The sequence below is a fragment of the Diaporthe citri genome, assembly GCF_014595645.1.
Source record: "Diaporthe citri strain NFHF-8-4 chromosome Unknown scaffold_4, whole genome shotgun sequence".
Classification (NCBI taxonomy): Eukaryota; Fungi; Ascomycota; class Sordariomycetes; order Diaporthales; family Diaporthaceae; genus Diaporthe; species Diaporthe citri.
In genome coordinates, this window is record NW_025064849.1 from 3000692 (window position 1) to 3014475 (window position 13784).

Sequence of the window (13784 nt, forward strand, 5' to 3'; positions counted from 1 at the left end):
TGATGCATCACAACCGGTTGCCTGGGCCGGCCCTGGGCCCTGGGCCCTGCAATGAATAATGATACCGAGCAGAGCGGACTGCAACGTGGTAGAGCCGCAGTGACATCAGCTGCAAACATGGTGGTACCCCAGACTGTGAAATGACACATGGTCTGTGAGCATGTCCAGACGACAAGAGTCACAGGACTGGACTGGACGAAGTGGACGTGAGTGGACGGGCAGGAAGGAGGCTCAACTCATTCATCCGAAGGGAGTAAGACGGGGAGGCTTACTGTGGGGCGAACTGTGTAAGGGAAGGAGAGGAGGGTATGAAGAGTCTGGAACAAGAATAGAACATCATACCCGGAAGGGCGACGGGGCTGGTGATTGGTCGGCTGTGTGGTTCCCCGTCTTGTGCATGTCCGCCCTGTCCGCCGTGCCTGCTGTGCCTGCCCCTCGCCTGCCCCTCGCTGCCCCTCCTGCAAACGCGGCTGCTTTCGGCTAGCAAGGTTTGATCGGGCCGTCTTATCTTATCGGGCATCCCTGCGACCATCAGCGAAGCGACACCTGGGCAGGAGCTGGGCAGGGAAGGAACCTCGGTACACTGGGCCGATTTTGCCTGCTGAGGCAGTACGTACCCACAAAGCACGGGCAAAGTGATTGACGTAGATCGTCCGCCCTTGTGGCCTCGTGCCTCCTGCATCATATCTACCGACGGAAGGAAGGCCCAAGAGCCAAGTGCTCGGGTTTAAGATGTCCCACCATAGATCTCTGAACTCTGACGACCACCCTGCATCGGAATTAACATCAGTCGTCGTCGTCCCCTCCCCTGCCTCCCCTCGCGCGTTCCGTTTGATATGGACATGGGATTATGGATGAGTTACTGTGTTCCCTGCCCAGCCTGCATTGCACCGAGAGGGCCCATTTTGTCCTGTTGTCCCGCTCCGAACTCCCGCCGAATTCCCGCCAGGCCCCAGTCCAGCCCGGCCTAGCCAGCCCCGGTACATGGTTGTGCTCGGCCGCAGTGCACGTCATAATGTACAGGTGAACCGAGCAGACCTGCCAGAGTACATGGTCTGGGCAGGCTGTCATGTACCCCCGTCTGGGAAGGAACTCTACCGCTCATCACCTCCTGTATGGTATTAATCGTTCGTCCTAATAATTTTTTACACGGCACTGGGCCCATCTCCCGCTCCTCCCCCCCTGGTCAGGCCAGGTCCCTCTCCCTGTCAGTCGTCCCTGTGCATACTTCCCCGTCTGCGCCCCGTCTCACCCTGTTCCCTTGTGCCGAGAGAATGCGGTAAAACTTCCATCGGCGGGCCCACCTCAAGGGTGCGAGACGAGACAGCGCAGAACGCACCAGAGCCCACACCACCGCCCTTGTGATCCCATCGAGTCAAGAATTCCCTACCTTGGCCACCGTTTACACTACAGCGTACCCAATATACGCAGATACTGGCTCATAATCCCCCCCCCCCCCCCACATGGCCCGTCGCATCTGCCCCAGACTTGTCCTCCCTGGTCCCCCCTTCCGAGAAATATCCTTCGGATGCCATCGTGTTACACAGTAACACAGCTGCCAACCACTCATATCTGCCTCTGCCTCTACCTCTGCCTCTCTTTGTTCGCTGGTCTCGCCCTGCCTCGTCTATTCCGCGGAATCTGCCCATCTCGCAGCCTGCCAAACTCATAAGAGCGACGTCCTGCACATAAATCACTCCAAGAAGACTCTGACCAAAGCCACAAACGTCTGCCCGTCTACCCGTTCGCTTGTCGTGATAGCATCAGCCAAAGTCCACATGGGGTCAACCGGCTCGCCGGCGCCCACGCGCCCGCCCATCTCCTCTGTCCTGCCTCCCTTGATACTCGGCACTGCAACATTCAACACCCAATATGTCGATGACCCTGCACAGATGCCATACAAATCCATTGTATCCCGCGCTCTGGAGCTAGGCATTAACGCATTCGACACTTCGCCTTACTACGGCCCATCGGAGATTCTTCTGGGCGATGCTCTCCACCATGCCACTCTCCCCAACAGCGCCAACACCAAGATTCTCGACTCAGACACCCAAAAACACCCCCGCGACAGCTACATGATCCTGACAAAGGCTGGCCGAATATCAGGTAACAGCTTCGACTACAGCCCCCCGTGGATCCGCTACAGCGTCCTGCGCAGCTTGAAGAGGCTGCACACACCGTACCTGGACCTGGTCTACTGCCACGACGTCGAGTTTGTCTCCCCGGCCGAGGTCCTCGCAGCCGTCAAGGAGCTCCGGCGCCTCCGCGATGAGGATGGCGTCATCCGCTACGTCGGCATCAGCGGCTACCCCGTCGACGTGCTCTGCGACCTGGCCGAGATGATCTACCGCGAGACGGGCGAGGGCGTCGACGCCGTCATGAGCTACTGCCACTGCTCCGTCCAGAACCACCGCCTGGTGGAGGGCTTCTTGGAGGACGAGGACGACGAGGGCCAGCCCGCCACGAACGGTGACGCGGGCCACAGCAACCTCCCGCCGCTCGTGCGGCTCAAGAACGCAGGCGTATCCACCGTTCTCAACGCCTCCATGCTCGGGATGGGCCTCCTGACCACGCGCGGCGTGGACCACGGCCCGCAGTCCGCCTGGCATCCTTCGCCGCCGCCGCTGCGCAAGGCCTGTGCCGACATGGCGGTCCGCGCCACCGCCGAGGGCGAGAGGCTGGAGCGGCTGTCGATCCGCTGGAGCTTGGACACGTGGGCGAGGGCCGGGGCGCGGTCCGGGCTGGGCGTCAGCCTCAAGGGCAAGGGGAAGCACGAGAGCCTCAGCGACAGCAACAGCATCGGCGGCAGCGTCATGGGCATCACCACTCTCGCGGAGCTCGAGGAGACGTGGAGCGTGTGGCTGTCGGTACTGGCCGAGAGCGTGCCGGACGTGAAGCTCGGCGGGAGCGGTGGCGAGGAGGACGACGTCGCGCGGGAGGCGTCGCAAGACGTCGTGGTCGTCAACGGCGACAGGGACCTGCAGACCGCATCGTTGAAGCGGTGCGACCAGGTGCGCGGCCTGGTCAGGGACGATCTGTGGCCGCTGCTGGGCGAGTGGCGGAACCACAGCTGGCCCTCGGGCCTGGAGGAGGAGGGATTCCGGAACGAGAGGAGGCCCGAGGACCTCGGGAAGGTGCCTCTGGACGATGGAATTATCGCCGATTACGAGGCGAGGAGATAGCTTCGCGCCATAATGGCGGGATGGTGGTGGAACTTCCGGAACAGTCAAGCGTGCGTACGATATACACGGACGGTGCTGGATTTTCGGGCATTCACGACAACACGTGTATTTTTTACTCAGCGGCATATACATTACACTTGCTGGGTATGAACCAGGCGATAGAGTACATTACACAGAGACGACTTGCTTTTAGCAGACCAGAGAGTCAATGCACGCTTATACTTTCTATGGTTGTTTTGCCTTGCCGAACAGGTCTGAGAGGCACGTTTGTATATCTTTTGAGGCGTTGATAAGTAGGGGGCAGACGGCATATTCACAAGGTAGTCAGATGCGAGATCTCCGGGCTGAACACGAGAAATACGAATACTCGGGAGCTGATGCGGACCGCGGTTCTGTCAAGCTCAAGTGCTGGTTTTACATCTTTCATCCTCCTGGTTTGCCTTCCAGGAACCCTGACCTCACATAATCATCAGTACAAAGTGCTCTAGTCATTGGCAAGGCTATCCGCATCCATTTCCTCCCACGCTTTCCGCGGAGATGACCGACAATCCCTTAAAACCTGCTTTCTTCAGGCAGCAGGTGCCTAATAATTAAGCTCACGACAGAGCCCTCAGGGTGCCCAGGTACTCGGGCATTCGTTGACCCATGAGATGTTGTCCGAACTCGCCACCTCGCTCTCGTTCGTGCCAAGTTGCTTGTGTGTCCTGCGGCCGTGAGGTTGCGTCTCATGTTCCCGTGCAACCCCCGCCCGTCCATGTCGATCGAAGGCGACGGCAGTCCGTCACGGGAGCGTTTGCCTTTAGATCACACAAGGACCGACTTGCCATCCTGATACAACCCGACCTTCTCTCCGTCTGATTCCTAGTCCGAACCTCCATCCGGATCGTCGTCCTCATTCTCAGTCGTCTCCTCGTCCTCCCGATCAACACCACCATCATCCCCCTCTGGATCCCACCCGTTGTCCTCGAATGGCCGCAGTATCCGCTGGAATCCCTCATCCCACACACCGAAGTCCAGGATGTATCCGAGCCCGTCCCAACTCAGGGAGTCTCCCCAATTGACCGCGAGAACGTCCAGATCAGCGCGGCGCCGGAGCCACAACTCCCTGCCCTCGTCACGCGTCAGCCACCAAGCGCGGAGGGCCTGCAGGAAGCTTAGGACGCAGCGGCCGTGATAGACGTAGTCGGGCTCGCCATCATCCTCTGGGACGTCCGCCCCGTACCCGTACTCGTACATGCCCAGGATGTACTCGGCGATGCGGAGGACTCGCAGCGACGGCGGGAGCAGCTTTGCGAGCTCGGTGTCGGGGCTGGCTTCCATGTCGTCCACCCAGTCCCAGAACATGTTCGCGTGGCCGAAGAGGGCTTGCAGGGAGACGGTCAGGTGCGTCAGGTTGGTAAGCTGAGGGAGCTTTATGAGATGCCTCGAGGGGCCGAAGTAGCTTTGTTGGGTGTCGTCTCCCATGCGGTGGTTGCGGTGGTGAACCTCCCAGTCCAGCGACAGGGTGCGGAGGCCGCTGCCCGTCTCCGACAGAAAGCGGTTGAGGTCCCAGTCAACCATGCGAGCAACTTCGCAGGGCATGCTGCATTCGCTGCCCGGACCGTCGAATACCAGGGACTGGAGATAGGATGAGTCGAAGATGGGTCGTTCTAGGGTTATCAGGTGCCACTCTGCGGGGGCAATCTGGGACGTCGCCGCCGTCTTGAGAGACTCGAAGTACTTCATCGGGCATCCGCACTTGTCCGCCTCGCCTTCCCCAGAGACGAGATCGGCCTCCCAGGTACCGGTTGCCGTGCAGACCTCGAGGCGCTGTAGGGCAGGGAAGGCATGGCCGAGGACTTCTGGCCGCAGCCCGATGACCGTGCGAAGGGAATCACAGAAGCTAAACCTCTTGAAAATGTCCTCAGGTGGCGACATAAGGGTGATGCGCAGCGTTGTCAGATTCGGTAAGACGAGGTCATCGATGATCGGTCCCTCGTAGAAGCTGATCTGTGGGATGATGAGGGTTTTCAGGTTTGGCAAAAGAGGCATGAGGTGCTTGAGCACACTACCCTCAATGGCTTCTGAGCATTCGGCAAACATATTCCCATGTGGAAACTCCTCGACCTCGTCGTCCAGCTTCTCGTACTTCAACCAGTCATGGGTGAAGGCGTAATCGAATCGCACAGTGGATCGACCTGCATACGTAGGGATCGAGATATGCTTGACGAGAGGTTGCAGGTCTGGGTGTGCCGTAAGGGTGAGTAGGAGGCTCTCTGGCGATTTGACCGTCGCGAGGTGTGCGCAACGGTAAAGGACGGTCGTGGCGACCGTCTTGAAAGTGCGCGAGACGAGACAGACGTTGCGCAAGTCTTTGCGATCGACGGCACTGCCGAAGCCATCGTTGTCGAGACCGTCCTCGCCGTTGGATTGATCGCTGTAGTGCTTGACTCGCTTGTCTGGGAATCCCGCAGTGAGCAAGGACGGATGAACCAGGTGGCTAAACACCTGGAGGAGCAGCTCTTGTGGCAAGTTTTCGATGGGTGGAATATCATGACGAAGCTCGCTGGAGGAATTGACGAGACCTCCCTCTGAAATCTGACGATCGTGATGCTGCGAAATGGGAATGACGCCAGGGAAGGAAAGGCTTCGTTTGGAAGGACGAGGCGTTGCCTCAACAAGAGCAGCATCGTCAAGCGAGCGCTTTGGCGGTCTGGGACTAGACATGTTCAAAGTAGTTCCTCCTTTGTGTGACGGCAGAGTATATGGTGATTGAGGTTGTCCTTGGTTTGTGGGAACTCTGCACTTTTGTGGACGAGGTTGTTGTGTGGAGATTGCAAGACTTTGATAAGTAAGTCGAAAGTTGTTCGTGACCCCAGGTCTTAGAAGCCTGAGGTCGCGGGTGGCTCAGTGCATTGGTTTCTGGAGTGAATGTTGAGTGACACTGTGCAAACTTTGGGAAGTCAGAGCCACTGCCAGAAGGATGGATGTTGGCCTTGTAGGTTACGTGCATCCATGGAATGCAGCAGTGAAAGACTTCTGACATTGGGCACTCTTCACCCTGCTTTGCTGCGTTCTTCACTTCCAGGTGACTTCATGACTACCTTTCACATCTGGATCAAACGAATCTCTTCACTCTAAATCTAGTCCGTTTCCATACTCTTCGATAGGAATGGTCAGCAAAGATAGGATAACGATTCACACAAGACAAGTGACTTCTATTTGCCTGGACACTTCCACAGTCTCCGTCCAAGAGCCTCCCAGCACACAAACAAAACCCACCGAATTCGCTCAAAGGAGTCGAAGAGGCAAAGCTGTGACGCTCAAGCTCCCCTGGCCAACTCATGGCAAGTGGAGAAGACGACAAAAATCATCCATTGAACCTTGGCTTGTATTCCTAAAGTTAACCCAAGGAGGGTTGCCCTTCTACCTCAGCCAGCACTTTCTAATAGCTTTCGGGTATCAAATCGTTCTATTTTGCTTGTATGTGTAAATCAGACCATCAAGAAACGGCGCTGCCTTTAGCAGGGGCCCAGTTCCTCAGCCACTCTCTCCCCTTGTCCATATTCGGGCCCTCGCCTCAGCAGCAGCAATACACCACTCCAGATCCCAGATACCCTCCGAGGCCAGCACCTCAGCAACCATGCGGCGCTTCTGACCACCCTCATCCACACAGAAGTACATCGGCTTGCTCCGATCGTCCACCTCGGCAACCAGCGGCTTGACCTCCTGTATCAGCCCAGCCGCGCCGCCGGCCGGGGCCTTTGGCTGCGCGCCGAGGTTCTTCCTCCCCGTCTTGCACCACTCGTTGGCACACCAGGGCTTGTTGCACCCGGCCATGAGCTGGGTCAGGTAGCGCCGCTCGATGCGGCGGCGGAGCGCCTTACCGTCCGGGTCGTGCATGGACGCGTACAGCGGGCTAAAGCAGATCGAGCACAAGCCCAGGTCGTTACCGGGGCCCTGGCCCATCCGCGTGCCCGCGCCGATCTGGCCCCTGGGGCCCACGCCATGCAGCGTGCGCCCGCAGAGCTTGTCGCGGCACGTCTGCGGGGCCTCGCGGTACTTCTTGTCGAGTTCGTGGTTCGCCGTGTGCGCCGCCATGTCCCTGAGCCGTATTATCTTGCCGCAGAGGTGGCAGTCCGTCGTACGGGCGCCGTCAGCCCGCTCGTGCGGCGTAAGCCCCGAGATGGCTGTTTCGGCCTCGGAGGCGGGGTCTGTCGGGTCGCCTTCCTGTGGGACTTCGAGGTGGCAGAATTGGCAGAGGATGAGCTTGGATGGGCAGACCGTGGTGTGGTGGCGAGCGAGGAGTGGGAGGGACGGGAAAGTCTGGTCGGGCCCACAGCTTGAGCAAGAATGCGGTGTGTGGAAGATGGAGTCGTGCTTGGATTTGCTTTCCACGGAGCTGCCGTAGCTATCGTCGCGATCGCAGTGCCAATGACTCTGCCATTCTAACGATCGCTTCTGGAAAACGTTCTTGCAGTGTGGGCAGGCCACGTTGTTCCGCAGGCAGAAGTTCTCATGCATGAACATGGTTCGTTTCGGTACCCACTGGAGACAGTTCTTGCACTGCTCGTCTTCTGCTGAGTGCTCTTGCGAAGTTTCGGTCGATTTTGAAGGTGGCTCTTCCGGGGCAGCCCGAACTCTCAAGGTGAAAGGCCTTGGGCTCGTGTTTGGAGTTGCTTGGTCATTAGGCGTATACCCATGGACTGATATTCGCAACCCATCTGCGCCGTCCAGCTCTGCGTTTCTTGAAGACAATACAATCTTCTTAGATCCTTGTTCCGGCGTTGAAAATTCCCCGAAAATGTGCTCGGAGTCGCGAGGTGGAACACGGGAGCGAGCGGACCGAGGACTGACAAACAGATCAATCTCATGTCCGTCCTGTATCCCACTCAATCCTATCTCCAAATCACGGCTCTTATCCCAGGAATCCAACTCGTAATCAACGTAGTCTCCCTCAACAACATGGCCTTGAACCGGTTTCCAAATATCGATCGTTCCACCGATCGAGCTGCCATCGGCAGTCCCAGGAGCTCTTTGTGCCTTTGCCATGATCTGACGCACCGTCTCGCGAGCTTGCTCCTCATTCAGAGCCTCGATATCGACTTGCAGGTCGGTATCGACGACGCATATGCCGTTTCCTTCGGGCTCAAACTTATCCACCAGAAATTGGAATGTCTCGCCTTTTACGCCGCGGACTGATAATATGGCATCCTTGGTCAAGGTCGTGAACGCTCCTCGCATGTGACGTTCCAACAATGCTTTCCAGTCATCTGGGTTGTAGCCGGCTTCCAATGGCCGCAGCCGGACGTAAGTGCCTTTTGGGAGCACTTTGGCCTCGGCCCTGATCTGCGGCCCTCCAGAATTACCATTCGTGCCCGTCAAGTCTATTCCATTTTCCACCTCGTTTCCATCCTTCACGTCTGCCGCATTGATGTCCAATGCTTCCAGCAAGTATGGACTCAGGGCGACTTGGCCTTCCTCAGCTGAGAATTCGCGTATTCCGGCGTAGACCGTGTTCCCGTTGGCCGGATTGACGAGGCGGAACATGAGAGGATTCGGTAACTGCCCAGTGAAACCTGCCAAAGAGTCCGAGTACTCTGGTCTTGCGGCGCGTGCGTAGGGATTCGAAGGATCGTATGCCGAGCCAAGGTTGCTGGCCTGTTTGGTTGACTCGGAAAGGAGGTTTTCGAGGGCGGACTGGGGGAGGCGGATCTTGTCGCCCTCAAGGCCTCTTGACGTGCGCTCGGATGGAGAGGCAACATTGTAGGATGCTGACCACTGGAGGCTGATTGGTTGGTCTGCCATTGCGTGCGGTATGTGTAGAGGAAGAGGTAGGAGGAATGCTCTGCAGCTGAGGTTGTGGTGTTTCTGGAGGCGCAGATGGAGTGACGTTAGAAGAGGTCGAATTCGGTGGCAAGGGGTCGAGGCGGTTGTGGACGGCAAACATGGCCGAGTTAGGTCGAAGAAACGTTGTGCAGACGAGTTATGCCATTTTTCGAGATAACGTCCGAGAGCAAATAAGGTTGGAATGGATTGTGTGCTCGGTCAGCTTTGTTGGACAGACAAATAGACGTTTCTCGAATCTCATCCATCTCCAGTGCCAGACGGCCTAACACGCAGGCAGATCTGCTATCGTCATCTTTCCCCGAGGCGTTGCTGTTCGGCTCCGTGGGGGCAGGCAAACAGTCGGAGCCGACATCGGCAAAAGAGGACGAGCAGTTTCGGTGACATAATCAATTGTGGCTACGAGCCTACTGCTATCTCCGTTACTCCGTACAGGGTCTTCCCTTAATCTTTATCCATGTCGCTACAACCCCCTTTGACGATGCAACGCTATTCCCACTAATCAAAGACCCTTATTTCTTCTTTTTTAAATGTAATCATGGTGTTAATCGCCTCGTTAAAGCGTTTTTCTATGCTTTTATGCCCTGGGGACCTTATTGCTGTTAAACCCCTTATTTCCCCCCTTGTTTTTTAGGGTTAGGGTTGATTTATAGCACTTAAGCCTTATAATTATAAAGCTGCAAACCCTTTGCTTACCTTATATACCCTTTATTACATAACTAACCCTTTTATATTATATAATATTATAATGCATTATTATTTCCCTTTTTTAAAGCGTTATTTACAATTATTACTATTAATTTACCTTATTAATGTTTTTTTTTAATAAGAATCGCTATATATAATGTTGTTTTAAGTAATTTCTTGTTAATTACTTCTTTAACTAACCTTTTAACTCTTTTAATTAATTAATGTAATAATTAATTATATGGCAAGTTAGCTTTAAATTTAATAAATATTAAAGCTAGCTGTTGGCTGGGTTACGTATTGCAATATAATGTTTGGTTGGTATAGTGGTTTATCGTTGTTAACTATAAAAGGGAAGAAGGTAAAAGGCTTAATTATGCTAGCTATTTTATATGCAGTGCTAAGGCTGCTGCCTGCCAGGCATCCCAACGGGTTAAAGCTGCTTAATCCTAAACAGTCCTCCATATAAACGACACCCATTATTCCCACACTAATAGTCTTTATTTTATAAATACATGCTATTTTTAAAAAGTATAAAAGAAAGGAAGATATTAAGTTAAATTAAACTTAAAATTAAGAGGCAATTAATTAATTACATATATAAGTTAAATTATAAATACGCTATTATTCCGCTATATTATATTATTATAAAAGGCAGGTATATAAGAAAGCTTAAGTTATTATTAAGGGGTTAAAAGTTAATTAATTCATTAAAATATGCAATTAATAAGTAAAAGTTAATTAAGTATATATATATATTAAAACGTCCTAATTATATAAAATTAAAAAGCTTAAAGGGTTGTAATTGCTATATAAACATTTTATTTACAATGCATTTTATAAACTCATGCTTTCATTACTTATAGCGCCTAAGTTAAATAAGAATTAAACTAAACCCCTAAATTAATAATATTATTATTTAATCTTTAGCTTATAATATGCCTTAATTTAATTTAGCTTAAGCTTAATTATGCTTAATTTCTATAATTAAATAAAAATTAATTAATTATAAAAAAAAGATGGGCAAAATAAGTTATAAAGATTAATAAATAAGGTATTTAAATAAAGGAAAGAAGTTAAGTATAAGGGATTATTAAGAGATTATTTAATATTAATTAAGTTAATAAATAAAAACATATATAAGATTAATATATAAATATTAAACCGTAAAATTTAATTAAGGACGCTTATTAAATATAAGCTAGCAACTTAAGTGCTTATGAAATAATAATAACCCTTATTACTTAAACCCTTAATGCATAAGCACTATTATAAAAATCTTAAATATAAGGTTTACCTTTAAAAGGAATATAATTTAAAGTTAGCTAATTATATTGCATTATAAGGTAATTTGCAAGCAATTAATAAATATAAACTAAACTTTTACACTTTTACTATGCATTACCTTTAATTAAAAAAGTTATTTTATTACCCCTTATTAAAAACCTTTAGCAATCTTATCTTTATATTTACATAATATGCATATTTAAATTAATTGCATTAATATTAATATAATAACCTTATAATATATAGTATAATAATAATATTTAGGGTTATATTAATGCAATTTGCTAATAAGTTATTAAACTATACTTTAGCGATTTAAGTTTAAGCCTTAATATATTGTAATTTTCTTAACTTTTTACTATATTTAAATAATTACCTTATCTTCTTAGTTGCAATTTATATAACCTTATATCTTAATTATAATGTTATTTATACTTATAAAGCGTTAAAAAGTATTATTAAGGGTATTCTTTATAAAGGCATTAGCTAAGTTGCAATTTTTAGCAATTTAATAAATTTTAAAGATCTTACGCTTCTTATATAATTACTAAAAAACCATAATATTAATTATAAGGCGCTTTTTTTTTATTATGTTAAGCTTAATTAGGCACTTATATAAGAAATATAAATTAATGCATATTATAAGAGAAATTATTATAATATTTAAATATATAATAATTTAGCGTAAAGTAACGGCTAGCACTATAGCTATATTAAAGCTATTAATTATATTATAAATTTCTAAAGTTAAAACGCTTTAAGTTATTCTTTAACACTTTATTAAGGATTAATAAATAATATTACCTTTAATATTTTATTTAAAAGCTTATTAGGTTTATATCTTATTTATAAGTATAATAATAAAGCTAATTTATAAGCTAAGGTTCTTATTATTAGCAAATAAGCTATTAATAAAAACCATTAATTTAGCTTGAGATAAATTTAGGGGTATATATTAAAGTCCACGCTTTAAGTTATTAGCTTGCTATTACAACTAGCAATTTAGCTTATTATAATCCTTATGAAAAGGCTCTTAAATTTAAGCTGCCACTAATAAGTTAAATATTACCTTAAGTTAATAAATAAAAGCGAAATATGCTTTTTATGCATATTATTTCATATATTGTTAAGCATAATTATTAGCCTTATTATTAATAAATATAATCTTCTTACCTTAGCCCTTTTAATAAAGATATAAAGTACCTTTATTAAAAATACTTATTATTATATTATTAAAGATAAGTAATTTATTTATAATAAGTATATTCTTTGGCTTGCATTAAATGCCCGCCTTATTAATCTTTTGCTTTTCTAGTTTTAAAAATGCTAAAGTATTAAGGGATAATGTATTATTAATTTATATAATAATAATAATAAATGCATTTTTTCCTTAATTTATAATTAAAAGATATGAATTGTATATTAAGATAACCATGCTTATATTATTATAATAAAATTTATAATAAGTTGCCTATTAATATATATTAAATTTAATAATGTTATATAATAATTTAATAACTTATATAATAATCTTAAAAGAGTATTTATCTTAAATCTTAAAGGGTAAGTAATATAAAATAAGTTGCTTAAGCTTAAACTTTAATTAAGGATATGCTTAAGTAATATTTTAAAGCTTTATTTAAAAGCCTTATGCTAAAAGGAATAAAGCTAAAGTAATTAAAAGCCTTTAGCTAGCTTTTTAAATAATTAAAAACTATATAAGGATATTATGCTTATCCTTATTACTATATTTAGTGATAATAAGCTATAATTTCTTATATAGCTTCTTAATCTTGCCCTTAATTTTATAAATAATACATAACTTAAAGAGTTAAATACCTTTATATATCTTAGGATTAAAGCATTTAAAGTAAAAAACATTATTATTAATTAACTTTATAATTTCCTTATAATTAAACTCCTTAAATAAATTACCTAAGGTATTAATTATACCATTACATTAAAGCTTTAAAAAGAAATTATAATTCTTAACTTTTCGTTAAGTAAGATATATTTCTTTTAACTTATTCTTTAATCCCTTAAGCTATTTATATTATTAAGGTTATGGCTGTTTTAATATTATTAAGATTAAATTTAGTTTAAATTAAATAAGCTTATTAAGAGCATTATTTAAGTTAAAAACTGGCTAAATATTATTTTTGCCATTTTTATCTTAATAATATAGCTAAATTAATATTAATTAAAAGATTATTAAGTTATTTAAAAGGTTTAATATAAGGTTATGTTTATTAATATTAAGCAACTTATATAATCCTTGCCAACCATGCTTTTCTCGCTATACTTATACATTACTTTATAATAAAAAACTTAATACTTTTATAATATTTAAGCCATTATAAGTATTTAAAGCTATATTAACTTATCGTTTAGCATAAACCTTGTATAGCTCCTTTATAGCTTTTTAAATAACTGCTGCTTTCTTAAAAGTTAAGGGAGTTAATGCAAAATCTTTTATAAGTTTTAAATATGCGTTAAAAATAAGGAGTATTAAAATAATGCTGTTAAGGCTAATTATATTATTTATTGCCTTAATAGCTATTTATAAGATAGCTTTTTTAATATAAGTTTTTAAGAGTTTAATATAAAGAATATTAAAAGCTTATTAAAGCAGAGCATAATACTTTTTAACCTTATTAATAAATTAATATACCTTTATTAACACTTGCTTATAAGTAATGCTTATGATTTATATAATGCTTTAAAATTTTATTAAGATAAAATTAATTTTAGCGTTATAAATAATATAGTTAAAAGGTTTTAAATAAGTATTTATTTAGCATT

At 46.2% G+C, this 13784-nt stretch overlaps 3 protein-coding genes across 3 annotated transcripts; 1 reads left to right on the forward strand and 2 right to left on the reverse strand.

The window, feature by feature from the left end:
- Positions 1-1778: 1778 nt before the first annotated feature.
- Positions 1779-3182, forward strand: INS49_009991 (uncharacterized protein; the record flags this gene model as incomplete). The annotated part of the gene is made up of 1 exon (XM_043170718.1): positions 1779-3182. One exon carries the CDS (start codon positions 1779-1781, stop codon positions 3180-3182), a length of 1404 nt encoding a protein of 467 aa, XP_043025283.1.
- An 861-nt stretch (positions 3183-4043) lies between these two features.
- Positions 4044-5888, reverse strand: INS49_009992 (uncharacterized protein; the record flags this gene model as incomplete). Its single annotated transcript, XM_043170719.1, has 1 exon — positions 4044-5888. One exon carries the CDS (start codon positions 5886-5888, stop codon positions 4044-4046), a length of 1845 nt encoding a protein of 614 aa, XP_043025284.1.
- Positions 5889-6701: 813 nt separating this feature from the next.
- Positions 6702-8969, reverse strand: INS49_009993 (uncharacterized protein; the record flags this gene model as incomplete). Its single annotated transcript, XM_043170720.1, has 1 exon — positions 6702-8969. The coding sequence occupies one exon, from the start codon at positions 8967-8969 to the stop codon at positions 6702-6704; it is 2268 nt and encodes a 755-aa protein (XP_043025285.1).
- Positions 8970-13784: the final 4815 nt, after the last annotated feature.